The following is a 25,294-nucleotide window of genomic DNA, read 5'->3' as shown; positions in this document are numbered from 1 at the left end:
GCTTCCGGCTGGCAAGGCGAGTTCCGGCGGCGGAGAGCGGGCGCGGGGCGCATAGCGCCCCCAGGGGCCGCCGGGGGAAACGCCGGCCGGGAACAGGCCTGGTTGTACGCGAGGGAAGGTTCTAGGCTCCCGGCCGCAGGCCGCTTTTTCAGGGTCTGCGAGGCCCAAATGTTCTCTCCAAAGGCTGACCTAGTACAGGAGCGCTTCTTTTCCGCAATCACTTAGTCGTCAGATGTTCCCTTTTCTCTTCTGGGGGGCTGGGGCTGGAACCCAGGGCCTGGTGGACGGGAGCGCTCCGGCCCCCCGCTGCTCCTCCAGCCCGGTCCAGGACTTCTGGGCCACCTGCAGGGCCACGTGCTGGGAGGAGCCGACGGGGCGCCACGAGGCTGTCCCCGGGATGCCACGCTGCAGAGGAGCTGGATGTCTAAGCCAGCAATCGCCTACTCCAGTGAGTTCAGCCGGAGCCGCAGCACGGTGAGTACAGCCCGGGCAGTGGGCGGGACAGCGACGTCAAGGCGCACCGCCCAAGGGCCAGTCCGCGCCGCGGGGTGAAGGCTTGGGCAGGGGTGTCCCAGGAGGAGGACGCATGGCCGCAGTCATGGCACTTAGCGCCACAACGACTCCTCAAAGGCCTGGTGTGTTAGGTCGGAGACAGAACCGAGCGCAGTGGACGATGTATCGGGAGGATCCCAGGACTTGGTGGATGAGGATGAGGAGCGTACCACGGCACGAGTGTGTGTGTGTGGGGGGGACGGATCAAGGAGATGATCGGGAATTAGGGAATCAAGTGCCACGTTTGTTTCATCTGTGGTTGAGGGATGAGGATACGCCCAATGCCTGTTAGGCCTCGGGCGTCTCTGAACGTCACGAGATCTCAGTCGGTAGTTAGTACAGAGGTCCGGACTCTGCAGGAAGGGCCGAGTTGGAGACAGCCAGACTTGAGTCTGGGCATGCAGCACATAGGCGGCACCGGCAGGAGGGCGGCTGGTCTGTGAGCCTTGTGTCCTCCCACTCAGTACGCTGGAAAGCGCCGCAGAATGCCCTCGCCCTTGCCCTGGACTCAGCACTCTGCTGGGCCCCGGCGCTCGCTCTCTTCCTGGTAGATTAATGATTTGCAGGGCTGGGATGGAGCCTAGGGCCGCTTGCTTGCGAGGCATAGTGCTCTACCCCTGAGCTACCTCCCTAGCCCTAGCGCCTTCTAAAATTCCCATGGCCTTTTCTATTTTAGTTCCTTTACCATTAAATGAGAACCTCAAACTCCCTTGGTTTGACCGCAGAGAGCCTTAATTTAATTCAACCCCCCAGCTGTTGGCTTGGGGGAGGGAAGTCCTGCAGAGGTGACTAAGCCGTGGCCTTGTCCTCCGAGTCCCCCTCCACACTGCCCTCGGCCAGCCAAGCGTGCCGAACCGAGTTTATGAGGGTTGGGAGCTTGAGGGACACAGAGGAACAGGGACCTCACCCCATGAGCTGCCTTATAAACTCGGGCAGGGCCGGGCGCCTGTCATGTCCGCCTCCCTGGGCTGATTGCTGAGCCTGCGCTCCCGGCGGCCGACATGAAAGCAGCTCATAAAGGGCGGCGTCATTGGGGTGATGAACCAGCCGCTGCCTGGAGATCTAGGGATGAAAGACGCGGGTGAGGACGCCCTGCGTCCCCTGGCTTCCTGGGCAGGGCCTGCAGGGTCTGATGAAAGCTGAAGGAACTGGGTTCCCAGTGTCTTCTTGCCTTTCGCGCGAGGACGCTGTGGACACACGCCGGCACCGGGCAGGGAGCCGTGGGGCTCTTTCCCCTCAGATCCTCGGTCCCCAATCCCGCCCAGGCTGCCCCGGCCTTTCAGCGCACTGTAGGATTGCAATTTGCAATGGCAACCAGACTCTCGGGGTAATGAGGAAAGCCAAGGCCTCGAGAGGCAACACTCTCCTGCACCCCGACCTTCCCGCGGGTAAAGTGGCGCCCCCCACGCACAGGAGCTGTCCTTGGGCCCCCGCGCGACCACCGTGGACCTCCAGGGACGCGAGGCCGCTCTGCCCCCAGGCGGAGCGTCTCGTTGGTAGACGAGCCCGTGGGGGCCTCTCTGGGCGCGCCGCCGATCCGTCTCTCGATGCTCCGGCCGGAAGTGCTCTTCCCCGCCGGCCTCCCGCCCGGCTCTCTGGTCCCGGCGGTAAGATGGCGGCGGGCGCGGAGTGCGATGTGGTAATGGCGACGACTGAGCCGGAGCTGCTGGACGAAGAAGAAGCCAAGAGGTAAGCGGGCGGCGGAGTCAAGGAGAAGACGGGCTTCGGCCCCGTGGCTTGGTGAAATCCAGCCCTGCCGTGGCGCAGAGTCCAGCTGCTGAGGCTCCGCCCCGCCCTCCGCGACCCCCGCATCTGAGATCCGGTCCCGGGACCTCTAGGGCGCTCTCGGGTTTGGCCTCCCCCGCTGCTGCCGCCCGGCGCGGAGCCGAGGCTACCCCGGGCCCCGGGCCCCGGGCCCCGGGAGAGGAGGGTCGTGCTCCTGGGAGGCCGGGTCGTGGGTGGGCGCGCGGCGATGACGCCGTCCGTGCCTCGCCGGCCCCGCCCTGCTCCCAGCGCCGGCTTTGTCGCCTGTCCGCGCCTGCGCCCCTTCCTCGCCCTCTGTCCCCAGTGATCGCAACCGGGCGGCCAGCAGACCGGCCCGAGTGACTGTGTCTCCATCATGGACCTGGTCGCCTTGGTTACCCTAGAATTTAAAGGGGATGCAGGAGGGGGAGGGGTGGGCTCTTCTCGGGCTCTGCACCCCAGACCCTGGTCGCCCCTTCCCGGGTCCCTGCTCCAAGGAGGAGGGCCGAGGCCGCGCTCGGGTGCAGTGGGCACTGCCAGGAGGGCTGCCGAGCGAGTGGTTTTCGAGAACACTGGATGCTCGCAACAGCTCGGCAGGTTTTCGAAAGTGAGGTTGGAGCGTGGTTAGGAGCAGGCGCAGTTGTTCCGATACCAAAGCCGAATGATGCAAACGTTCTGGAGGCTTGGGGCCCTTCCTCATCAGCTGCAGGCTAATTTGGGCCTTCTGTGGAGGTTGCAAGACAGTACCACCTGCAGTCCCCTTGTCTTCTCCTTCATGTCTTTATGCCAAGTCCATTTTGCCCTCTGCTCCGGTAATTTGAGATGGTGTGAGAGGAGATTTCAAGTCAGGATTCTGAGTTTTACTGTCCGCGTGAGAAACATGAAGAGCTCCTCAGTGCCACACAAGGAACATGTAGCTTGCAAGCTCTCTAGTGGGTACCCCCAAGACCAAGCTGGTGCTGCAAGTTCCTGACCCCGGGGGGCTGCAACACTGGACACTGCTGCATTCCTGGGAGATCAGAGAGCAGGAGGCCCGGGTCCAGGCTCTTCTTGTTGTTCCATTTAGTATTTATAAAATTAAATATCATGGGGACCAGGGATTTAGCTTAGTGGCACCACACCTGCCTTGAAAGCACAAGGTCCTGAGTTTGATCCCCGGTACCAAAAACAAAAAAAGTATCATGGGTTCATATACATCATTAAGAATTTGCAAAATAGGCCGGAGATTTAGCTCAGTGGTTCCGCTGCCTGGCTTGCAAGCATAAGGTCCTGCGTTCGATCCCCAGTACCAAAAAAGAATTTGCAAAATGAGTCTGGGTGTCGTGGCACGTGACTGTAATCCCAGTACTCAGGAAACTGAGACAGGAGGACTGCCTTGAGTTTGAGGCCAGCCTGGGCTATGTAGCAAGACCCAGTCTCAAAAAACAAAACAAAGTTTCTCTCAGCACAGAAGTTCAGTTGGTGTAAGGATTTACTGCTTGTTTTGGGAAGAGTGGGGTGGTTCTTAGTGCTATAAATAGGGACTTTGGCTGTGTGTCATTTAGGGACTTGGCTTACTGTGGGTAAATCTGTAACGTAGAGAGTGTCCCTAACTTGGCTTCATTTCAGGGCTCCCTGTCCTCAGCAGTAACTTCCAGGCTGGGATAGAGCTCGGTGGTAGAGGGGTGCCTGTGACCCTGGGTTTTGTCTGTGGCACCACACAGAAAGAATGTCACAGCGCAGAGGGTAGTCTACCATGAAGTTACAGTAGAGGAACGTGAAGATGCTTGGAAAAACAGCAAGTGGGTCGTGCTGCAATGTGACCACATCCTAAAGAAGCACACAGAGCATTAGGATAAGCAAGGGTGTCAGCTGATGAGAGCTGTCTTGTTTCATGGGATGTAGGTGTCAGTGGTTATGAGATGCACCCTTGTTTCACCGACCACTAGGGAAATGTAACTAGATTAAATAACAAAAATGTATTCGCCAGACTTATGTACATGTGTGCATATGTATACGTACAGAGCTTTTGTGGTCATACTAAAATTTACTACGTGCCATTTCTGTAAACACATTAGAAGGAAACTAAAACAGAAAAAAATCACTTTGACTTTTTGGAAAGTGCAGACAGCTGTGCTAGTGTGAAAGGCCTTGTGTATGTGTGGTTTTCCAGTGCTGACAACGGGGAGGGATGCAGGCTTGGAGGGGCTTGGCTGAATTGCCCTCGTTTCCTGGACTCCTGTGAAGCCGGAGTGGAGAGCAAAGAGAGGGACCGGGACGGGGACAGCCCTCTGGGTGCCATTCGCGGTCTGGCGTGCTTAGCTGGCCAGCTTCCTGTCTCGGTACAGTCCTGACCACCAGTTCACGTAGGGATGCGAGCTTGGCCCTTGGTGGTGGTTGTGAGCCCCACAGGGAGTCTTTCCTCCTGCATCTTGGCTCAAGTCCATCTTGCTGCTGCAACTGCTGCCAAATCATCTCGGTCCCTTGGGAGCAGAATGGCAAGAACTGTCAAGACACTGGGCCTTAGCCAGGCGTGGTGGCACACACCTGTGACCCCAAGCTCTGGGACGTGAGAGCCCAGCCTGCGCCACTTAGAGACTTAGCGAGAGCATCTCTCAACATAAAAAAGGGCTGGGGTTGTAGCTCAGTGGAAAACCCTGGGTTCAGTCCTCAGAGGTGAGAATAGACCAAAGAACCCACTGGGCTCAGTCCCAGAACCAGGAGGAAAAGAGGCACTGGACTTGATTGCAGCATGTTTTTCTTTTCTTTTCTTTTCTTTTTGGTACCAGGGATCAAACTCAGGGTCTTGCACTTGTGAGGCAGGCGGTGGCACCACTGAGCTAAATCCCCGGCCCCTGTTGCAGCATTTTTGACACCTCCGTGTTCTGTTTCCTTAGCTTTAGTGTCTCTAGAAAGAAAAGAAAAAGCCCAGGGAGTTTTGGCCATCCCTGACAAAGGTTTCTCCTCCCGAGGCAGCCGGCAGGTTAGCACTGCCATCCCGGGCTCTCGGGAACACTGTTCTTGCCCTGTCAGAGCAGAGAAGTCTACGCTGAAGCTGTGGGGAAAGTGGCAGGCCACTCCCTCCGTGTGAGGCCCCCCTGGGCGAGGGCTCCCCTGGGCTCGAAGGGCTCGGCTCTGTAGGGGCCTTGTTGCACTTTTGTCTCTCTTTCTGGGGATCACAGTGCTCTACCACTGAGCTTCGAGTTGTGTCCTCAGCCTCGTAGGTGGCTCTTAACTACAGTCAGGGAGGGATCTCCACCTGTTTGTCCAGGGAGCTGGGGACTTGAGCAGCCGCCCGGCCAGCAGGTGTGCGCACCCGTCCCCTGCGCACACAGGCGGGAGCAGTTCTTACCTGACTCTCCATGGATCCAGGGATTTGAACCCTGGTGGCTTTCACCTTTGCCTTTTCTCTCTCTGTCCACACTGGGTGGAGAGGGCGGAGCTGGAATCTGTGTCTGTTCTGCAGCCCTGTTCTTGCTGCTTGTTTGGGCAGTGTTTTGGGTTTTGGCACAGCTGCCCTGTGGAACTGAAGAGCCGACGGAGCTCCCTTCCCCCACACCCAACCTGGGAGGGAGAGGAATTCACCTTGGAGAAGAGAGCAGCCTCAGAAGTGAGTCACGATGAGGGATGGGGTAAGCTGGACACCCGTCCTCCAGCTGTCTAGGAAGCCGAAGCAGGAAGATCACAGGCCAAAGCCCAGCCTGGGCAACTTCGAGACTCTGGGAGACCCTGGCTCGAAAGTAAAAGATGAAAAACTGGCTGGGGCCATAGCTCAGTGTAGAGGCCCTGGCTTTCATCCCCAGCAACGACAGAAAAAAAGGAGACCCCTAGGCAAGCGATCCTGGAACAGCAAATCGGTGGAATTTTGGTGCTGATGGAGCAGAGCTGTGGAGTCCTCCCAACCAGAGCAAAGGCAGAACGTGGAGGGAGGGAGGCAAGGAGGGAGGGGTCTCTTCCTCTGGCTGTGGCTCCCATCCAACCAGCTCCATGTGAGCCCAGCAACTTCCGGAAGTGTTGGGCCAGGTGAGTGGCAGTTGCTCTAGCACTTGGTGGGTTCCCAACGACCAGGATTCTAATTGGCTGAAAGGCCACCCTGTTGTAGGTCCCAGCCAATCAGGGAAGCCAGTCACTGAAGCTGGTATTTTGAAAGTTTTTAAGCGCTGAGTGTTGGGCTCTTGCCTTTGCCTTCTTGCTGGACTTTAGAAGACTGGAGAACAATGGGCAGCAGCTGCCTGGGTGCCTGGACCCCCGTGCACTGTCTCCCCTGAGCGCTCGCTTCTCCCTCACTCCACTCCTGTCTCTCCTTCCCTTCCTCCGGTGGTGGGATGTGGAAGTTACTTACAGGTCATTCCAGGTATTCTTTTGAACCGTGTAAATTGGAGCAGAAGGAGTAGGCTTCAGAGGGTAGCCGTTCCAGTGGCCCATTCATTTTATTGGAGTCATAATTTAAACCCAGGCATGGTGGCGCACACCTATGATCCCAGCACAGGAGGCTGAGGCAGGAGGGTTGCCACGAGTCTGAGGCCAGCCTGGGCTACATAGTGAGTTCAAGGCCAGCCTGAGCTGCAAAGCCAGACCCTGACTCAACAAAACAAAAAACCCCACCCAAATTATTTTCTTCCCCAGCCAGATAAGAATGGCAGGAGGTTCGAGGTTGAGGCTTCTGTGGGTAATGTGAGGTGGGGGTCTGTGGCTCCGGGCTGATTCTGAGATTGTGACTCACAGAGTGGGAGAGCCAGATGGCAGTGGGGGCTGGACCCTCTCTTCCTCCAGTGGCCTTTGTGGGGCACGCAGGATGCAGTGTCCCTGAGCTTCGGCCGGAGAGTTTGCTGGGTACCAGGAAGCGGTGTCTCCCTCAGTTCCAGGTTTGGGAGGTGCCAGTGCCCCTCGGGGGGGCTTCAAGGTGGTGCCAGAGGAGGAGGTGAGGGCTTGGGGTGGGGGGTTCAGAAGGTGCCAGGGAGCCCACACGTGCCCAGAGGCCTCTCCTTGGGGTGCCGGGGTTGCCTGCGGTGGGTCCCCAGGGCCCAGTTCGGCTCAAGGCTGAAGTTTAGGTCTTGCTCTCTGCCCTGTGCCTCTGTGCCTCCCTGCGTGGATGGCAGAGAGTGCCCTGCCCCGCAGTGCTGCTTGGCGCCCTTGGGTGTGGCAGGCGTGGCCCTGGTGGGGCTCCCTGCACATCCAGAGCAGTTGGAGCTGCTGCCTGAGGGGGCTTTTGTCAGCCGTGTCCCCCACCGTCTGACCGTCCAAGGGCGAGCAGGGAGCTGTCCGTGTCTGCCTCAGGCAGCAGCTGCACGGTGCCTGGCCTGCCCTGTGGACTGTCCCTGGGCTTTGTTGACGCCTCGATCCTGGGTATAAAACTCAAAAAGGCAAGGGGGGAACCAGGGACTGGCTTTCGGGAGGTGGACTGAAGCCAGGTGGCAGCTCCTGTCCTGTGTTCGGTTGTGAAGGTCAGAGCGTGCTCACGACGGGGACTTGCCAGCCAGTGGGGCAGAGGTCTTGGCCGTGGGACGAGGAGGAATCTACTCCGAGCCTGGGCTGCATCCCTCGAATTCTGAAGGGTGGGAGGGCACTCTTAGATCGGCAGCAACTAGGAAATTTGACCGAATAAAGGGAACAAGGCAGCCCACGGAAACACAGTCACAGGGTGAGGTGACGAACTCGCAAGTAGTAAATACAGCAGGAAGGCAAAGGGGCTGGGCTCGTGGGCAGCGTGAAGCACTGCTGCTGGGAGCCTGAGGGGAAAGGAAAGCCCTTGCAGAGGGCGCCTCTGGTCTACAGAACAAGTCATCTTGTCCTCAGTTGTCATTTTACGAAACGGGCTTTTTCTTACATTTTGTGGACAGCAGGCTATATTGAGAGGATGCAAAACACAAAACCCAAACTTGCCCAAGCTGGAGGATCTGTTTTGATTTAAGCCATTATTAACGCTATTCAAAGAGCTTAATTTAATTTAATTTTATTATTATTATTTTTTTGGTACCGGGGATCAAACTTGGGACCTTGTGCTTGTGAAGCAGGCGCCAGAACCACTGAGCTAAATCCCCGGCCATAAAGAGCTTAATTTTATTTCAAAATGTTCTAATCAAATACTCAGAATGAAAGCAGGGTGCTGTTTTGTTTTGTCCTGCAGAAATCTAAGCCAGGTGCAGTGGCACACAGGTGGAGCTTCTCAGGAGGCTGAGGCAGGAGGATCTCAGGTTTGAGACCAACCTGAGCCACATAGGAAGAGCCTGTCTCTAAACAACTAAGTAAAAGTGATAAATCAACCTAAGTAACATTTCCTAGCTACGGTGTTGCAGGGTAATGACACTATGCTGGTCCTTTTGCATTGAACTTTATTGTCCCTTCTTCCCTCTGAAATCTTTTTTTTTTTTTTGGTACTGGGATCGAACTCAGGACTTTGTACTTACAAGGCAGGTGCAGTGCCACTGAGCTAAATCCCCAGCCCTGAAATGAATCTTAAAGTCGACAACCTGATGAAGAGTTTTGTCTCTTAAGGTTTTTTTGTTGTTTTGTTGTAATATTTATCCCCACCTTTGCCCTGGCGATTGAACCCACGACCTCCCGTATGCTAAACAAGCACTCTGCCACTGAACTACATGTCCAGCTGTTTTAGTTTTTGTTCTAATTTTTTATTTTTTAGTTTTTATTGTTGGTACTAGGGATCGAACTCGGGACCTTGCGCTTGTGAGGCATGCAGCAGAACCACTGAGCTACATCCCCGGCTCCTTTTGTTCTAATTTTTAGTTTTGAGATAGGGTCTTGCTAAGTTGCCTAGCCTGACCTTGAACTTGTAATCCTCCTGCCTCGGCCTCCTAGTAGCTGGGGTTGCAGGTGAGCACCACAGCCCCGACTCACCTGTGTCTTAGTAGCCTGCAGACATGTGCTGTGTCAGGTAAACCCAGAGAGCCCAGCCACAGGGAGGGCATCTTAGAAGCTCCCACCCGCCCTCCCTTCTCAGTGGAGCTGGCTAAAGTTTACCACTCTGATTACTGAAAAGCTAGGCTGGTTGGCCTGAGGCAGAGACCTTGGGAAGTATTCAGCCTGGAAGTATTTTGAGAGAAAATGGAGACTTTTCCAGGTTGTTTGTTTAGGGCACATTGCAGCATCAGCGACAGTGTTTCAGCGAGTCTTTGCCGTGGCTGAGCTGGGGCTCTGCAGGGTTGGCTGATCACCTGCCTGGCTGCCTGGTTGGGGATCCTTGGTCTGAGTCCTGAGCCCTGGGATCCCGGATCCTCCCATGGCAGGATGGTTCGTAACCATGTGGGGTGGAGAGAGAGCCTCCTGCATTCTCAGGACACAGGCCTCACAGATGCGGTGTGGAAGAGCAGGCTGCAGAGCGCAGTTTTCTGACTGGTGGTTTCTGAAACACAAACATTTCCAAATACCACCGCTTGCCAGGAATGGGCCGTATCCCGAGCCTCCTCCTGTGAAGGGGACCCTGGTGTCCTGCATGCGCGCCTCCAGTGGCTGCTTCACCAGAGCCTGATGCTGCTGGTGAGGGCTTGGGGTGGGCTCATTCCCAGGCTGTCCCGGTGACGCAGGGTTGTGAAGCTTTTCCTGCCTGGAATTGACCCAGGTCTAGTGGGGAGCTGGGTAGTTTAGTTTGGGTCAAAAAATCCTGAGCTTAAGAGGACCTGGGGGCCCTCCAAGGGGTGTCCAGGGTAGTGCGTGTACCAGGTTTCCTGCTCTCTCCAGCATATGGGGTAAATGTGTGGGACGCCGCACACCAGTTGGCAGTTTGTGTTTCCCTATTTTGCAGTGCTAGAGATCAAACCTAGGGCCTTGTGCATGCCGGGCAAATGCTTTGCCTCTGAGCTGCACCCCAGCTCCTGTGCAAGTATTGTGCGTTAATTAAAAGTATATTAATGGGGCCGGGGATTTAGCTCAGTGGTTCCGGCACATGCCTCACAAGTGCAAGGTCCCGAGTTTGATCCCTGGTACTAACAGAAAAAAAAACAGTACATTAATGGGGGGCCGGGGATTTAGCTCAGTGGTTCCGCTGCCTGCCTCACAAGCGCAAGGTCCCGAGTTCGATCCCTGGTACCAAAAAAAATAAAAAGCATATTGAGGCAGGTGTGGTGTGCACACCTATAATCCCAGCTGCTTGAGAGATGAAGCAGGAGGATCACAAGTTCAAAGCCACCCTGGGCAACGTAGCAAGACTGTTACTTCAAAATTAAAAAAAAAATTTTTTGGTACTGGGGATTGAACTCAGGACCTTACGTTTTCGAGGCAGGCAGTGGAACCACTGTGCTACATCCCCAGCCCCAAAATAAAATTTTTTAAAGGGCTGGGGATGCAGCTCAGCAATGGAGCCCTTGCCTACTGTGTACCACGTGGCAGGTTCGTCCCAGGCGGGGAGGGGGGCGGGGCCAGGAGGGACCTCGGTGGGCACGTGCTTGGCCTGGCTGGCAAGCACAAGGCCTGGTGAACATGCATGCACGCGACCCCGGGCCATGGTGATTCCCTCCTTGGGTTGCCTGTCCTGGAGAACAGGTGAAACTCACCGTGACCACCCTGCAGCCAGCAGAAAGGCCGTGCACGTGTGAGAGCTGTCAGCACCGCAGGACTGTGGCAAAGTCCACGTGTCACTGTGCTGAGTTCAATTCTGAGGCTGCACGGGGAGAGGCCGAGGTTGAACTGAGTCTGCTGGGAGTCTTCTTCATCTTCTCCTCCTCCTCCCTCCCCTTGTCCAGGCTGCCCGTGAACCCCGATTCCCCCTCAGCTCTGCGATTCCCACCTGGTTATCAGGCGAGTTGACCCTGGCAGCCAGGTCGCCCCACCCGAGTACCCATCTCCTGCTCCTCTGGCCGCATCTGTGGTCTCTCCTCTGCGGGCAACCTGGGCTGGCCCGCCCTGAGCGGCAGGCCTGGCTGCTCTGCCCTGGGCTTGCTCTTCGTGTAGCCTGGCACGGTGCAGCTCTTGCAGCTCGGGCCCTGGGCACCGTGCGGTGCTGGGGGAGGCTCGGGCTAGGGGGCTCTATGGTGGACATCGGACCTGGAGGCCAGAAGCAGCGTTGGGCCTGCGCACACTAAGTGGCCATTGTTCAGGCAGCTGTTGGCCAGCCGCGCCCCCTGAAAATGAGCCCTTTTCATGAGGGGCTGTGTGGGCACTGCTGATGCGCCTGCCGCCGTCTGTGTGAGGTTAGGGCCCTGGCAGCTCGGCCAACACAACCCCGTTGTTCTCTGCTGTGGGCTGAGTCGACATTGCTCGCTTTGTTTGCTCTCGAATGGAATCTACTCACCACTTACTAAAAAGAGATGCATTCTCAGGGAAGGTGAAGTCCGGTGCACTGGGTTGCATCTTGCAGGCTGGAGCCCAGCCCCTGTGCCACTGTTCTGGGTGGTGACTGTTAGCATGAGGCATTGCGTCTTGGTCTAGAGGAATCACCTCCTTGTCACAGTGGAGGGTGCACCTGCTCTGGAGGCTGAGGTGTGGCCTGTCCTGACCTAGGGCCAATTATTCCACCCCAGCCCTGATGCTGCTCACCTGATGTGTGGAAGGTCCTGCGGGACAGGTGTGGTGTGGCCCAGCACTGCTGGGGAGCCACCCGCCTCCTCTGCTGCTTTATGGTGGTTTGATCCAGCTGCCACAGTCCAGTCTGGGGGAGCCTGGGCGTCTTGGGCTGGTCTGCCTGGAAGCAGAGCTCCGACCCTGGGCTCACGAAAACGTGTGTACGCTGCGCAGAGGGGCCGTGGCTGCCGCCGAAGTCCGGCAGTCGGGTCCTTCAGGTCGCTGTGCGCCGGCTGGGTGCCATGGCAGTAGGACTGTCAGCACGGGCAGGTCACCTGCACCTGCCGTGCCCTTTGGGGGAGTGGGGAGGAGTGGATGGGGCGTCGTCACATAGAAGGAGGCCAGCTTGGCCACTTTGCTGCTTAAAATACTCGAGTGAATGCATCGCAGATCTCTGCACTGCACTTCCCTAGGAGCAGGCTGTGTACTCCTGCACCGTCACCAGAGCGGAGTACTAGGCCTTGCCAAGCAGGGTGGGCAGGTGGCGCATGCCCTTGATCTCAGCACTTTGTTTGTTTTTTGGTACCAGGGATCGAAATCGCATCCTTATGCTTGCAAGGCAGGCAGTGGAACCACTGAGCTAAATCCCCGGCACGATCCCAGCACTCTGGAGGCTGAGGCAGGAGGGTGCCGAGTTCAAGCCCAGCCTGGGCAGCTTAAAAACTTAATGAGACCAGGGCCGAGGATTTAGCTCAGTGGTTCCGCTGCCTGCCTCACAAGCGCAAGGTCCCGAGTTTGATTCCTGGTACCAAAAAAACCCCCAAAATTTAATGAGACCTAGTTGGGTGTGGTGGTGCATGCCTGTGATCCCAGCACACAGGAGGCTGAGGCAGGAAAATGTTGTTGAGCTCAAGGCCAGCCTGGGCTACATAAAGAGACCCTGACTCAGTATAAAAATTATTTTTATTTTTATTTTTATTTTTTTGGTACTGGGGATCGAACTCGGGACCTTGCGCTTGCGAGGCAGGTGCCGGAACCACTGAGCTAAATCCCCGGCCCTAAAAATTATTTTTAAAGGGTAGGAGTATAGCTCAGTGCACAGCCCTGGATTCAATCCCCAGGACCACAGAAAAAAAAAAAAAAAAGAGCTATGGTTTTTGTCCCAATTCCAGGCAACTCTGCACTCAGTTCTGGAGGACAGGAAAAGAAAAGCTCTATCTTTGTTTTTTTATACCGGGAATCAAGCTCGGGACCTTGCCGCCTGCAAGGCAGGCACCAGAACCACTGAGCTAAACCCATAGCCCAAGAAAAGCTCTTTCTTAAAACCCCTCAAAGATTGAGCTGCGTCTCCGTAACCATCTCGGTGAAAACCCGTCCACCATTCCTGCCAGTAGGAGAGTGGTGTGGCTGCTGTGGACAGAGGTCGCTGGTGTAGTTTGCTGTCACTCTACAGTCGTTGTGGCTGCTTTGAACCTGGGCCTGGACGGACCCTGGGGCAGTGGGTGCCCTTGTGGGTGCCGTGGGGTGTGGGCTCAGCCCTGTCTCTGCTGTCGCTGGCCCCAGCCCGTACATGAAAAGCTGTGCTTTTCACTCCTTTGCCACCTACTTCTGTGCTGCCCACCACTCCAGGACGCTGGGGTGTTAAATTTCCTAAGGACGTGACCCACTTCCTATGGGAAGTCAGTGGTCCCTGTGGGATTTCCAGCCTGTAACCAGGTTTTCTGGAAGTTTGTAAACGAGGCAGCAGTTGTGATGCACTGAGAGTGAAAAAGGCAGAAAAATTCAGTTGTTGCAGGATGTGATGGTGTACACCCATGATCCCGGCACTCTGGGAGGCTGAGGCAGGAGGATGCTGAGATCGAGCACCGCCTGGGCAATTTAGCAAGACCCTATCTCAAACAATTACAAAATGGGCCAGGATGTAGCTCAGTGCAAAGGCCCTGGGTTCCACCCCTGCATGTATGGGGCGGGGTATTTTCAGCTGCTGTGGGGGGGAGCATGCTTGCAACCCCAGCTGCTTGGAGGGCTGAGCCGGGAGAGTTGCAGGATTCAGGCCAGGGTGGCGGGTTAGCAAGACCCTGTCTGAAAAGAAAATTTCTAAAAAGGGCTAGCGATGTATCTCAGAGCGAGAGCGCTTGCTGGCCTTGCATGCATGAGGCCCAGTGCCACACACATGTGCTTCGCACACACAGGCCTGGGTCTGATCCAGCGCCACAGTGCAGTTGTTTCAGGCTGACCCGGCGATGCCTGTTCATGGGGGGTGGCGGTGGTGGCATCGTGGCCGAGCCGTGCGGGCCAGGCCGTGTGAGGACGGCCCCCACGGGGCTCGGGTCCTCTCCTCCATGCCTGCCCTGGTGCTGGTAACGTGCTTCCTTCTCTTTCCTCCTCAGGGAAGCAGAGTCCTTCAAGGAGCAAGGAAATGGATACTATGCCAAGAAAGAGTACCACGAGGCTTACAACTACTACACGAAGGCCATAGGTGAGGGGCCGCCGCCCTGAGAGGGAGCCCCGGCGGCCAGTGCATCGGCTCCTGGAGCTCTCCATGGGTGACTTCGGAGGACTCGCCCTGGAAGATGGCTTGGCTTGGTGGCACAGGCCTGTACCCCCAGCGCTCCGGGAGGCGGAGGCAGGAGGGGCTACGAATGTAGCTCAGTGCAACGGCCCCAGTTTGGTTCAGTTCGGTTTGGCGTGGGTGCTGGGGATTGAGCCCAGGGCCTCACACTGTTAGAGCTGTAACTTGTCTGGTTTTTAAATGGGTTGTGTCGGGCCGGGGATTTAGCTCAGTGGTTCCGGTTCCTGCCTTGCAAGCGCAAGGTCCCGAGTTCGATCCCGGTACCAAAAAAACAAATTGATTGTGTCATGGCTGCTGCCCATGTGCACAGATAGGAGAATGTATCTGTGGCCCTTTGGAGAAGAGTCAGTGCTCGTTTCTGTTCTGTCCTTTTCCTGTGGGATAGGCTCTCACAGTTACTCTGAGCTGGCGTCAAGTCCACGATCCTCCTGCCTCAGCCTCCTCAGTGCTAGGATTGCTGTGCACACAACTCTACCCGACCTTTTGTTGTCATTTGCTCTGCTTGCGGTGCTGGGACGAGCCCAGCAGGCCCAAAGGCTGGACAAGCGTTTCAGTGGGAGCTGCGCCCGGCCCCGCACCCTGCACTCCGTTACCTCCTCATTGCCCGAGAGCGGCAGCTGGGTTGCAGTCAGGACCTGAGCTGCGCTGAGCTCCTCCCTTTGCCTCCCCGGTAGATATGTGTCCCAAAAACGCCAGCTACTACGGGAACCGGGCGGCCACGCTGATGATGCTGGGCCGGTTCCGAGAGGCGCTGGGGGACGCGCAGCAGTCTGTGCGGCTGGACGACGGATTTGTGCGGGTGCGTCTGGGCCGGGCCGGGCCGGGCCAGGGCTGCGGGAGGCTGGATTGGGGCCAGGGCCGGGAGAGGGCACAGGCTGCAGCCCGCGGGCCGGGTCAGTCTGTCCCAGTTTGGACAGCAGGATGTGTCTGCCTGAGGGCAAGGGCCAAGACTGAGCCCCTGCCCCTGCCACCAGCAGCCCTGTCGGCTTTGTGCGGGGTTGGATGGCGCTGCTGATTTCTGTCTGCTCACCAGTCACGGTGCTCTCTCCTTTCTGCTTCTAGGGACATCTGCGAGAGGGCAAGTGCCACCTCTCCCTGGGGAACGCCATGGCAGCATGTCGCAGCTTCCAGAGAGCTTTGGAACTGGATCACAAAAATGCTCAGGCGCAGCAGGAGGTACGGGTGGCCGTGCGTCACGTGTGCAGGAGGGAACCGTGTGGAGGGGGGAACCACCGCACTTCCATCAGCCCCAGCCGCCCTGTCTGTCAGGTGGTTTGGAATATGATTGATTTGCGGCTTTAAAAGCAGTGACAATTAGCCAGGCCAGTGGCGCAGGCCTGCAATCCCAGCGCTGTGGGAGTGTGGCAGCAGAGTCCCGAGCTGGAGCCCAGCCTGGCCACGGAGCAAGATCCTGTCTCAAAAGGAAAGGGGCCGGGATGTAGCTCAGAGTGAGGGCACTGGGTTCCATCCCAGGACTGGAAAACCAACCTGTGCAAGGTTGTGGAGGACAGGAGAGGCCAGCTGGGCAGCCGTGCTGACCACAGCCTGGGGCGGGGTTGCGGGCTAGGGCGCAGCTCGGTGACCATGGGGTGCACCCTCACCGCCAGAACACCAGGAAGCTCCACCCTCTCGACTGTGCCTCGCCTCTCCCTGCCGGCACGCACCACCTGCGTTCTGGAGGCCAAGGCTGCCTGCGCAGTTCGGCTCAGCAGGGCTGATGTTGGCTCTCAGCGGCCCTGTCGAGGAGGTACCTACCAGCCTGGTTCAGCAGAGTCTCCTCATTTTCTTTCTTTTTTTGTATTTTCTTTTTTAAATTTTTGGGACACTAGAGACATGATTTTCTTAAAGGAGCACTCATCAAAGTTTATTGGTTTTTATGATTATTAAATCTCCGACTTCACTAAAACTCTCCACGTGTCTGATTTTCCCACGTAGTTCAAGAATGCTAATGCCGTTATGGAATATGAGAAAATAGCAGAAACGGATTTTGAGAAGCGAGATTTTCGGAAGGTAAATACAGCTATGAGAAGCTCATCTGGCCTTTCTTAGTGTTCGGGGTGGGGTGTGTGCATGCCTGCGTGTGGGCAGTAAGAATAGCAGCGAGGTACAGAAGAACCAGGATAGCAAGCGGTCACTTGACTTGGCTTTGGGCCTTTTGCTTTCGTCTTCAAAAGTCGTTTCTCTCCCAAGCATTCTGGGAGGCTGAGGCAGGAGGATTGAAAGTTCACACCCACCCTGGGCAGATTAGGTACTTGGTGAGATTCTGTCTCAAAAAAGAAAACACAACAGGGCTGAGGATGTATTTCAGTACAGAAGCCCTGGGTTCATTGATAGTACCCCAGGAAGAAGTAAAGGATTTTTTTTTTTTTTTTTTTTTTTTTTTTTTGCTAACATAGTCATTTTCTTAACTAAAAAGCCAAATGAGAGGGCTGGGGATTAGCTCAGTGGTGCCTCCACCTGCCTCACAAGTGCAAGGACCTGAGTTCGATCCCTGGTACCAAAAAAAACAACAAAAAAAGTGGTCTCAAAAAAGCCAAATGAGGGGCTGGGGATGTAGCTCAGTGGTGCCAGGCCTGCCTGGCAAGTGCAAGGTCCTCAGTTTGATCCCCAGCACCAATAAAAGGCCAAGTGAGTTGTTTGTTGATTTTGTTCCTGTGGTTGCTGTAAAATCATGTCCCAAAAGAGTGCTGCTTACTAAAGGAAAAGCCAGTTGGAGTGAAATATTGGGTTCAGGTAATCCAATTTTACTTGAATAAAGGCAGTTGACTTTAACCTCTGTTTATGTGACCTGTGACCTATAAATCAAAAGTCGGAGCCAGGCATGGTGGCACACTCGCAATCCTAGCACACTGGTAGGCTGAGGCAGGAAGATCAGAAGTTCAAGGCAAGGCTGGGCACGGTGGTGCACACTTGTGATCCCAGCACTCGGGAGGCAGAGGCAGGAGGATCACTGCAAGTTCGAGGCCAGCCTGGGCTACGTGGTGAGACCCTGTCTCAAAAAACAAACAAAGTCATTCTTAACTCATGCGCTGTTAAAGGCCTTTTATGTGATGCTAAATTACCTGATCAGCTTACCCAGAGTCCCAGGATTAACTCCTTCTGTCCCTCTCCTATCCGTCCAGCCTCTCTTGAAGCTCGGTCTGCGTTGGGTGGAGAGGACTCTGCCGCCTGTCACATTTCAGAGGTCACACAGGCTGGAGCTTTGTCCCAAAAGGCGGTTTTCTGCGTTTTCCCCTTGCCCGCTCTGGGGCTAAGACCCCGAGTGTGTGACAGAATCCTCTGTCTGCGATGTCCCAGCCGCCCCGCTGTGGTGTACGGTGATGTCACAAATGCAGGATTATGATCCCGGCGGAGGAACAGATGAACTTGGGGGGAACAAAGCTCTCCTTTGCCTGCAGCTGTCCCTTCGGGGACTGGGGTGGGAGGGGCGAAGCCCTGAGCACCAGTGACCAGGCCCCGCTCTGCCAGGGCACTGTGCCGGGCCCTTGGGAGGCGAGAGCGGGAGATGACTCGGGGCCCTTCCCCTCCCTGCGACCCCCCTCGGATGCTCGGCCCCGCGACCTAGTGTGTCTCAGCGAACCCTGCTTCTGCCTCTCACCAACTTCATCGATCCCAACCTTCATTTTCTCAACACTAAAATAAAGGAAATTAGGGCGGGGAATGTAGGTCAGTGGTGCTGCGCCTGCCTTACAAGCGAAAGGTCCTGAGTCTGATCCCTGGTACCGGGGGAAAAAATAAAAAAGGAAACAAAGGAAATTAGAAAGCTCTTGTGAGGATTAAATGGGTCCATGAAGTGCTCAGTAAATGCTGGCTGTCACTATCATCCGGATTGAGTGACGAGCAGGCTCACGCCCCTGAGTTCCACACCGAGCACTGCCAGAAAGACGTCGGTACTCTGCTGCTCAGCACTGGGCCCTGTGTCTGCCTTTGCTGTGGCCCAGAGAAGGTGCAGGCATTTCTGGAGTCCGGGATCAGAGCCCAGTCTGCTCTCCTTTCCCACAGGTGGTTTTCTGCATGGACCGGGCCCTGGAGTTCGCCCCTGCCTGCCACCGCTTCAAGATCCTCAAAGCGGAGTGCCTGGCGATGCTGGGCCGATACCCAGAGGCCCAGTCTGTGGCCAGGTGAGTGCCAGGGCTGGCCAGAGCCTCCTGCCTCCGAAGCCCAGGCTGGGCCGGATTGGAGGACCCCAGGCCCAGGCATGGTGGCTTCTCCCTGTAGTGGGGAGGCTGCTGAGGACACGGGTCCCTGCCCAGCTTGAGCAGTAGCCCAAGACCTCATCTTGGAAAGAAAGCCCAGCAGGTAGCTGGGGTACAGTCCTGTAGCAGCAGGTCTTCGAGCCCAGTAGGGAGAATCGGGTTGTTGCTGTGTCTGAGTTTTGTTTCGGTGTAGTCCCTTTGCTTCTGCTTTGGGGCCAGGTGAGCTCTGCAAAGGGCTGGGTGGGAGATTCAGCCGGAGGCCCTGAGGTCTCTGTGGCCTCCACCCAGCTCAAACAGGAAGATGGGCACGGCTTTGCCCCACAACGCTGTCAGCAAGCTCAGAGTGGTGGCGCAGGCCTCTCATCCCAGCACTCTGGGAGGCTGAGGCAGGATGACCGCAAGTTTGAACGCAGCCTGGGCAGCCTAACAGTCGTGAGATTCATAGCTCAGCATGAATCCCCTCCAGCAAAAAAGGATGTGCCCTGTGGGGTGTGGGAGCCCCCACCCAGCAGGGCGAGGGTTGCGAGACAGGGCATGGCCCAGAGCACAGAGGTTGCCTCAGGTGGACGAGGCCCTGGGTTTGGTCCTAGAACCACAGAAGAAACGTCTTAGGGGATCATCCGGCAACTTACTTTGGCATGGTTTGGTGAATTCTTGGGGACCTGTCTGCCTCTGGTCCTTCTCGAACACGCCCCCCAAGGGGGGGCTGGGCCGGGCTGGGCTCGACCGAGGCCCTGCTGAGCATGCCCGTGTGGTCTTGCAGCGACATCCTACGGCTGGACTCCACCAACGCGGACGCGCTGTATGTGCGGGGCCTGTGCCTCTACTACGAGGACTGCATCGAGAAGGCTGTGCAGTTCTTTGTGCAAGCACTCAGGATGGCGCCCGACCACGAGAAGGCCTGCCTAGCCTGCAGGGTGAGTGCTGCGGCCTGGCGGCTGAGCTGGGGACCCCGGCGTCCTGCTGCCCCTCGAAGGAAGGCTTCTGTCTGCCTGGAGGCACATTGGAATGTGTCGAGTCAGATGCTCCTAGTACTGAAGTTGGGCCTGGGTTTCTTTTCTTCTTCCTGCTCCATGAAGAAGAGTGAGTGAGGCTCCCGGGGACGAGCCCACAGGTGCCCCAGCGGCTTGGGTGGCCCCTGCCCAGAGTCGGGAGCCCGTGGTGGGCTGCATGGAGCCGACGCCTGCCACCGTGAGATTGGGGTGGGCCGGAGGCTTCCCGGATGCACAGCACCTCCCCTTGGTCTTCTCTGCAGAACGCCAAAGCCCTTAAAGCAAAGAAGGAAGATGGGAATAAAGCATTTAAGGACGGGAACTACAAGCTCGCGTACGAACTGTACACAGAAGCCCTGGCCATAGACCCCAACAACATAAAAACAAACGCCAAGCTCTACTGTAATCGGGGGACAGTCAACTCCAAGGTGAGCACGCTCCTAGTTCAGGGACAGCAGGAGGGGTTTGTACAGCTGTCGTGGGGTCTTGGGAAATCTGTCTGGGGCGGGAGGGCAGGCTCAAGCGAAGGGAGGGCGATTCCCACCGCCAGGCGCTGCCCTGTGGAGGCAGCACCTCTGGGACCCCAGGGCTGTTTGCAGGTCTCCTGCTCTTCCCAGGGCCCCTCTTCTCCAGCAGGCACATGCCGCGGGGCCTCGGGGTAGCTTTACCCAAGTGTGTTCAGGTTTCCGCCTCCGCCAGAGCCTGTTGACTTTCAGGAGTGCCTTGGAGGAGATTCCATAGGAGCAGGCACTGTGTCCCCTCCAGCGCAGCTAGTGGTTGCCATGCATGGCTGAAATGGCCGGGCGGGCCATGCGGCCTGCACCCCGAGAGGAGAACAGGACCCTTGCCCCTACGGAGCCCAGCAGTTAGAAAAGAAATCGCAGTCATTATCAGCCCTGCAGCTGGCCTGCGAAGGCGGAGGGCTGGGCGCCCCGGGTTCCAGGTTTGCCGTGCTGACGAGGCATGGCAGAGGCTGCTTCCCACAGGTGCCTGCCTGGCTTGCAGCACGGAGTCTGGAAGCAGCTGGGCAGTGGTGTCCTCGGCTGGGTGGTGGGCCTGCTGGGCCTCTTGGGCCAGCAGCAGCAGCAGTGTGCTCTCGGCTGGGCCCCTGTGCCTGCAGCGTGCTCAGTGACTGCTCGCTGTCTCCTGAAGCTCAGGAAGCTGGATGAGGCAGTCGGGGACTGCACGCGGGCCGTGACCCTCGACGACACGTACATCAAGGCCTACCTGAGGAGAGCACAGTGGTGAGTGGTGCTGCCAGCTGGCCTGCCGGGGCGTGGCGCCGTGGCACAGTAGAGCGGGCGTGGCGTGAGGTCATTTGGTCCTTCCCTGCTCTAGGTGGGACTGTCCAGCCTAGCCCGTCTTTATGGTGCGGTGAGGAGGTTGCGCCCGGTCCCTCAGGCTCCCGAGCCTGCTCTAGCGCCCCTGCGCTCCGTAAGTCTCTTCGTGCCTGACCCGGAGTCCTCCCCAGCGTCCTCCATGTCCTCCGGAGACCGCATCTTGCGATCCACCTCGCTCTCTCTTGGCACGGTGCTCAGCACGTGGGCGCTCAGTAGATGTTCTTGGCCAGAGGTCCGGTGCTGGAAGAGGAGGAACAGAGTTCCTCTCAGAGACAGCTGAGGCCTGCATTTCTGGCTGGGTCCATGCGCAGCAGCCAGGAACTCCTTCAAGGTGCAGGACAGGACAGGCAGCTGTGCTGTCTGACATGGTGGCCCAGGAGCCCACGTCCCACCTGCTCCTAGGGCCTAGTTTGACCCGTGGCCGGGGTGTTCTCTCAGACAGGATCAGTACCCAGGGTGAGGGCAGACCTGGGCAGCAGCCGTCTCGTATTCAGACCAGTTCCCAGGCAGAGGGCTTCCTGCCATCAGCCCCAGACAGGCAGGTTTGCATGCCATCTTCCTGCACACACTCACTGCTCGCCTTGTAAACCATCAGCTGCCCTTGGAGCAGGGTTCGAGTTCTGTAGACTGCTGCCCGTTGCGTCAGGTCCCAGATTGTCACACTAGATAGGAACACCAGTGCCCTGTGGTGCGCGGCTTTAGGAAGGATTTGATGAGGGCTGGGTGGTCCATAGGACATGGGAGCCCCACAGTCTTTGAGGTGGCCTTCAAGCGGCTTGTCTGCTCACCACTGGGGACCTGAGGAGCAGCTGAGGGAGACAGAATGTGTCCTTTGAGCCAGCCAAAGATAGACTGTGACAGGCACCAAGTGCTGCTGGGTGGGGGTCAGCTGCAACATCGTTGAGGTGGCAGAAAGGAAAGGACGCTGCATTGCCCGTGTCAGCATCCTCGTTTGGCAGGCAGCAGTGGGTTCTTGATTGGGTGGGAAGATCTGGGGCGGAGGCCAGTTCTTCTCTGTGTACACAAAACGTCTCCGTTGCTTTCTTGTTGCTGGGACAAATGCCCAACACCCACAAGGTGAAGAGGAGAGGTTTATTTTGATGCAGTTTGTGGAGCAGTTTCGGTCCATAGCCAGCTGCTGCAAGGCAGGGCAGCCTGGCAGAGAAGAAGCAGCTCGGGGCATGGTGGGCAGGAAGAGGGAGGAAACCAGGCCTCGCCCCTCAGCATCACGCCCTGCTGTGAACCCTCCAGGACCAGAGTGGCGATGAGAATTGCCTGGCACTCGAGTCGTACCCGCCCAGCCCCACCATGAGTGCATGCGCGTTGGGGACACAGATCTAGAGCATCACAGTGGGCAGAAGTCAGCACACTCCTTACCCCTGCTGGCCAGAGTCCTGGAGTGCTCTGCTTGTGACCACCTGGGCGACCTGGTGCTGGCTGGTGGAGTGGGGGCAGCACCCTTCCGGCAGTTGGCCTTGACAGGGCACATTGGGGCCCCTGGGGCTCCTGCCTGACTGAGCCCCGGCCCCAACCCTGGCGGTGGGCAGGGTAGGTGTGGGCACATCTCCCGTTATGAGTGAAGTTCTCCCTGGCTCCCTGAAGCCCCATGTATCTCTGCTACTTTTCTTCAACATGTAAAAATTTTTAAATCTATGTTGGGTGTGGTGGCACATATCTGTATTCTCAGCAATCTGGGAAGCTCAGGCAGGGGGATGGCAAGCTCACATCCTGACCAGGCAACCTGGAAACTGAGCGAGACTTTGTATTAAAGTGAAAAAGAGGGCTGGGGATTTAGCTCAGTGGTTCCATCGCTTGCCTTGCAAGCGCAAGGACCCGAGTTCGATCCCTGGTACAAAAAAAAAAAAAAAAAAAACAAGAATAAAGTGAAAAAGAGGCCTGGAGATGTGGCTCACTGCAGAGGCCCTGGGTTCAATCTCCAGTACTACCTAAAGGAAAAAAAAGGTGAAGATATTCTTGAATTTTAAGACACATGGAATTAGTGCAGTATGGCTTGTACGTCCTTCCGGGCCTGGAAAGAGCGCGACTGAAGATGCTGAGGCCAGCAGCACCGCCTCCCCGTGGCCTCAGTGGCCCGGCTGCTGGTGTCCGCTGGCGGGCAGCTAGATCAGCTCCTTGGTGCAGGCAGTCTTATCAGGCCTCGGGAGGCGCCCCTTGTGTCTGTGGGGGCCACTGGGCCCCGGGCCGCCTGCCACCTTGGCCTGGGACCCTTTCCCGGCACGCTGTCTGTGTCCCCTCGTGCCCGCTCATCTTGTCACCAGTTCACGTGGAGGGGTCCTGATGAGGGCTGCCAGCAGCTGCCACCTCACGCTGCCCTTCTGGCGGCTCCTGGCCCTACTGCCCTCCGCCCTGCTGCTGAGACTCAGCCCTCGGTACCAGTTATCCCGCCCGGCCAGGCAGCTTCACCCCACATGGCACTCCCGAGGCCCCTTTGCGCTCTGCTGTCCCTTTGCTGCCAGGTCACTTCCCTTGGAGGAGCTGCCGCCTCCCACAGCGCCCTCCCAGCCTGGGCCCTGCTGGGCCGCGTCCCGGGCCTGAGCGCCGCCCCTGTGTTCCTTACAGTTACATGGACATGGAGCAGTATGAGGAGGCGGTGCGCGACTACGAGAAGGTCTATCAGACCGAGAAGACCAAAGGTACAGCGGGGCCTTCGCCCGGGGCTCAGGGGCCAGCAGCCACCTGCCTTCTGCCCCTCGTCCCTTCTGGGGCAGCTTCTCACCTCCGGGGAGAGCGCAGCGGCTCTGGGGTTCTGGGCAGCAGGGCCGGTCAGCCGTGTCCTCTGGTGTACGTGTCCCCCCAGAACACAAACAGCTCCTGAAAAACGCACAGCTGGAACTGAAGAGGAGTAAGCGGAAAGACTACTACAAGATCCTGGGGGTGGACAGGAACGCCTCCGAGGACGAGATCAAGAGGGCCTACCGGAAGCGTGCCCTGATGCACCACCCAGGTGGGCGGGGCGGGTGGCCGGGGCCTGTGACACCCACCCACCCACCGGGCTGGCCTGAGCACTCCCTTCCTCCCTGCAGACCGGCACAGTGGGGCCAGTGCCGCGGTGCAGAAGGAGGAGGAGAAGAAGTTCAAGGAGGTGGGCGAGGCCTTCACCATCCTCTCGGACCCCAGGAAGAAGACACGCTACGACAGCGGGCAGGACCTGGACGAGGATGGCGTGGGCATGGCTGGTGCGTCGGGGCCAGGCTGAGCTGAGCTGGCGGTGTGGGTGTGGGGCTGGCCGCGGGGCTCTGAGGAGGTGGGTGGTGGGACCCGTCCCCTCAGCGCCACAGCGCCAGTCCAGGGCGTGCAGGCTCCGTCCCTGGGCCTGATGTGGCCCCCTGCTGCAGGGGCACCCGGGAGAGGCCTGGCAGGGCCAGGAGGCAGCCCCTTCCAGGCCACATGGGGCTGGGGCTGGGCCGGGTGGGACCTCAGAAGCAGAGGGTCTGCACAGCGAGGGAAGCAGGGTGTCCTGCCAGGGTGTGTGGGCTGCTGTCTGGTGCCGGAGAGATAGCAGGGGAGCCTGGCCTTGTCCCTAGCGAGGTCTAGAGGGCGGTTCTAGGGGACAGATGCAGACAGACGGGTCTTGTTCCTAGGTGGATGGGGGCACTGAAGGGGCAGGTGGCAGAATCGGCATCACAAGGGACAGCGCACACGCCGCGCGGGTTGGGGAAGCAGGGAAAGCTGTGTTCCCTGTCCCCCAGAAGGGGAGGAGCCAGCTGGCAGGGGGCGGATGCTGGTGGAAGCTTCAGGCCTTCTAACCTGTCCTCCCTCCCTCCCACGCTGCTGGCCAGACTTTGACGCCAACAATATCTTCAAGGCTTTCTTCGGAGGGCCTGGGGGCTTCAGCTTCGAAGGTAGGTGCGCCTGCTGGGTCTGGGCAGCTCTGGGGGCCAGAGGGGGACAGCGGGTCCCATCCACAGGGCTCCGTCCTGTGTTGCAGAGGGCAGAGGAGGGAGGGACTTCAGCCCGCCCTGAAGAGGTGATGGTGCTCGGTGCTCTTGTGTGAGGTGTCTTGGGCTCTGTAGCTCAGTGGTGAGCGATTGCCTGGCGCACACGTGGCCCATGGGCTTCCGCATCTGGGTCCAAGCAGCCTGCAGACTCAGCCCGGGGCAGCGACCTCGGAACCCAGCACGCTAACCAGCCCCTTTGCCTTCCAGCGTCTGGGCCAGGGAATTTCTTCTTCCAGTTTGGCTAATGAAGGCCGCCCCTCCAGCCCCGCACGCACAGACTCACCCGGCTCAACCTGGAGCGTGGACGGCCACCTCCCCAGCCTGGCCCTGCACCCGCAGCTCCACCCTTCAGCCAGCCGTGCTGTCACTGTCGCTGTTGCTGTCACTGGTGTGAGCGGGGCAGGAGGGAGCCAAGCCACAGACGGGGAGGCAGCTTGTGGATCTTTGTTTTACTGTTTAACTTTATTAAAAAAGAAAACAATGGAGAAAATAAAACCTTGTGACTGTT

The 25,294-nt window shown here is 57.8% G+C and overlaps 2 protein-coding genes across 3 annotated transcripts in view; one reads left to right on the top strand and one right to left on the bottom strand.

The window, feature by feature from the left end:
• The window catches only part of Nkiras2 (NFKB inhibitor interacting Ras like 2), a 3,576-nt gene extending 3,199 nt beyond the window's left edge, over positions 1-377 (bottom strand). Inside the window, exon 1 of the mRNA XM_004859370.3 lies at positions 190-377. The gene's annotated coding sequence lies outside the window, so the exon portion shown is untranslated. The remainder of the gene's footprint in view (positions 1-189) is intronic.
• Positions 233-25,294, top strand: Dnajc7 (DnaJ heat shock protein family (Hsp40) member C7). 2 transcript variants are annotated; one of them, XM_004859366.3, is made up of 14 exons: positions 233-474; positions 14,118-14,206; positions 14,974-15,098; positions 15,362-15,475; positions 16,235-16,309; positions 18,302-18,420; positions 19,259-19,412; positions 19,751-19,915; positions 20,640-20,731; positions 23,408-23,481; positions 23,646-23,792; positions 23,872-24,024; positions 24,628-24,690; positions 24,994-25,294. In XM_004859366.3, the coding sequence occupies exons 1-14, from the start codon at positions 233-235 to the stop codon at positions 25,029-25,031; spliced, it is 1,650 nt and encodes a 549-aa protein (XP_004859423.1). In that variant the 3' UTR covers positions 25,032-25,294. The 2 variants fall into 2 exon arrangements, with proteins under 2 accessions (XP_004859423.1, XP_004859422.2); XM_004859365.4 differs by lacking the exon at positions 233-474 and adding an exon at positions 1,966-2,241.

Source organism: Heterocephalus glaber, unplaced genomic scaffold (genome assembly GCF_053883595.1).
Source record: "Heterocephalus glaber isolate CG9 unplaced genomic scaffold, H.glaber_assembly_v1.0 deba00001773, whole genome shotgun sequence".
NCBI lineage: Eukaryota > Metazoa > Chordata > Mammalia > Rodentia > Bathyergidae > Heterocephalus > Heterocephalus glaber.
The sequence above is the reverse complement of the archived record's forward strand: the minus strand, read 5'-3'. Positions and strand labels throughout refer to the sequence as shown.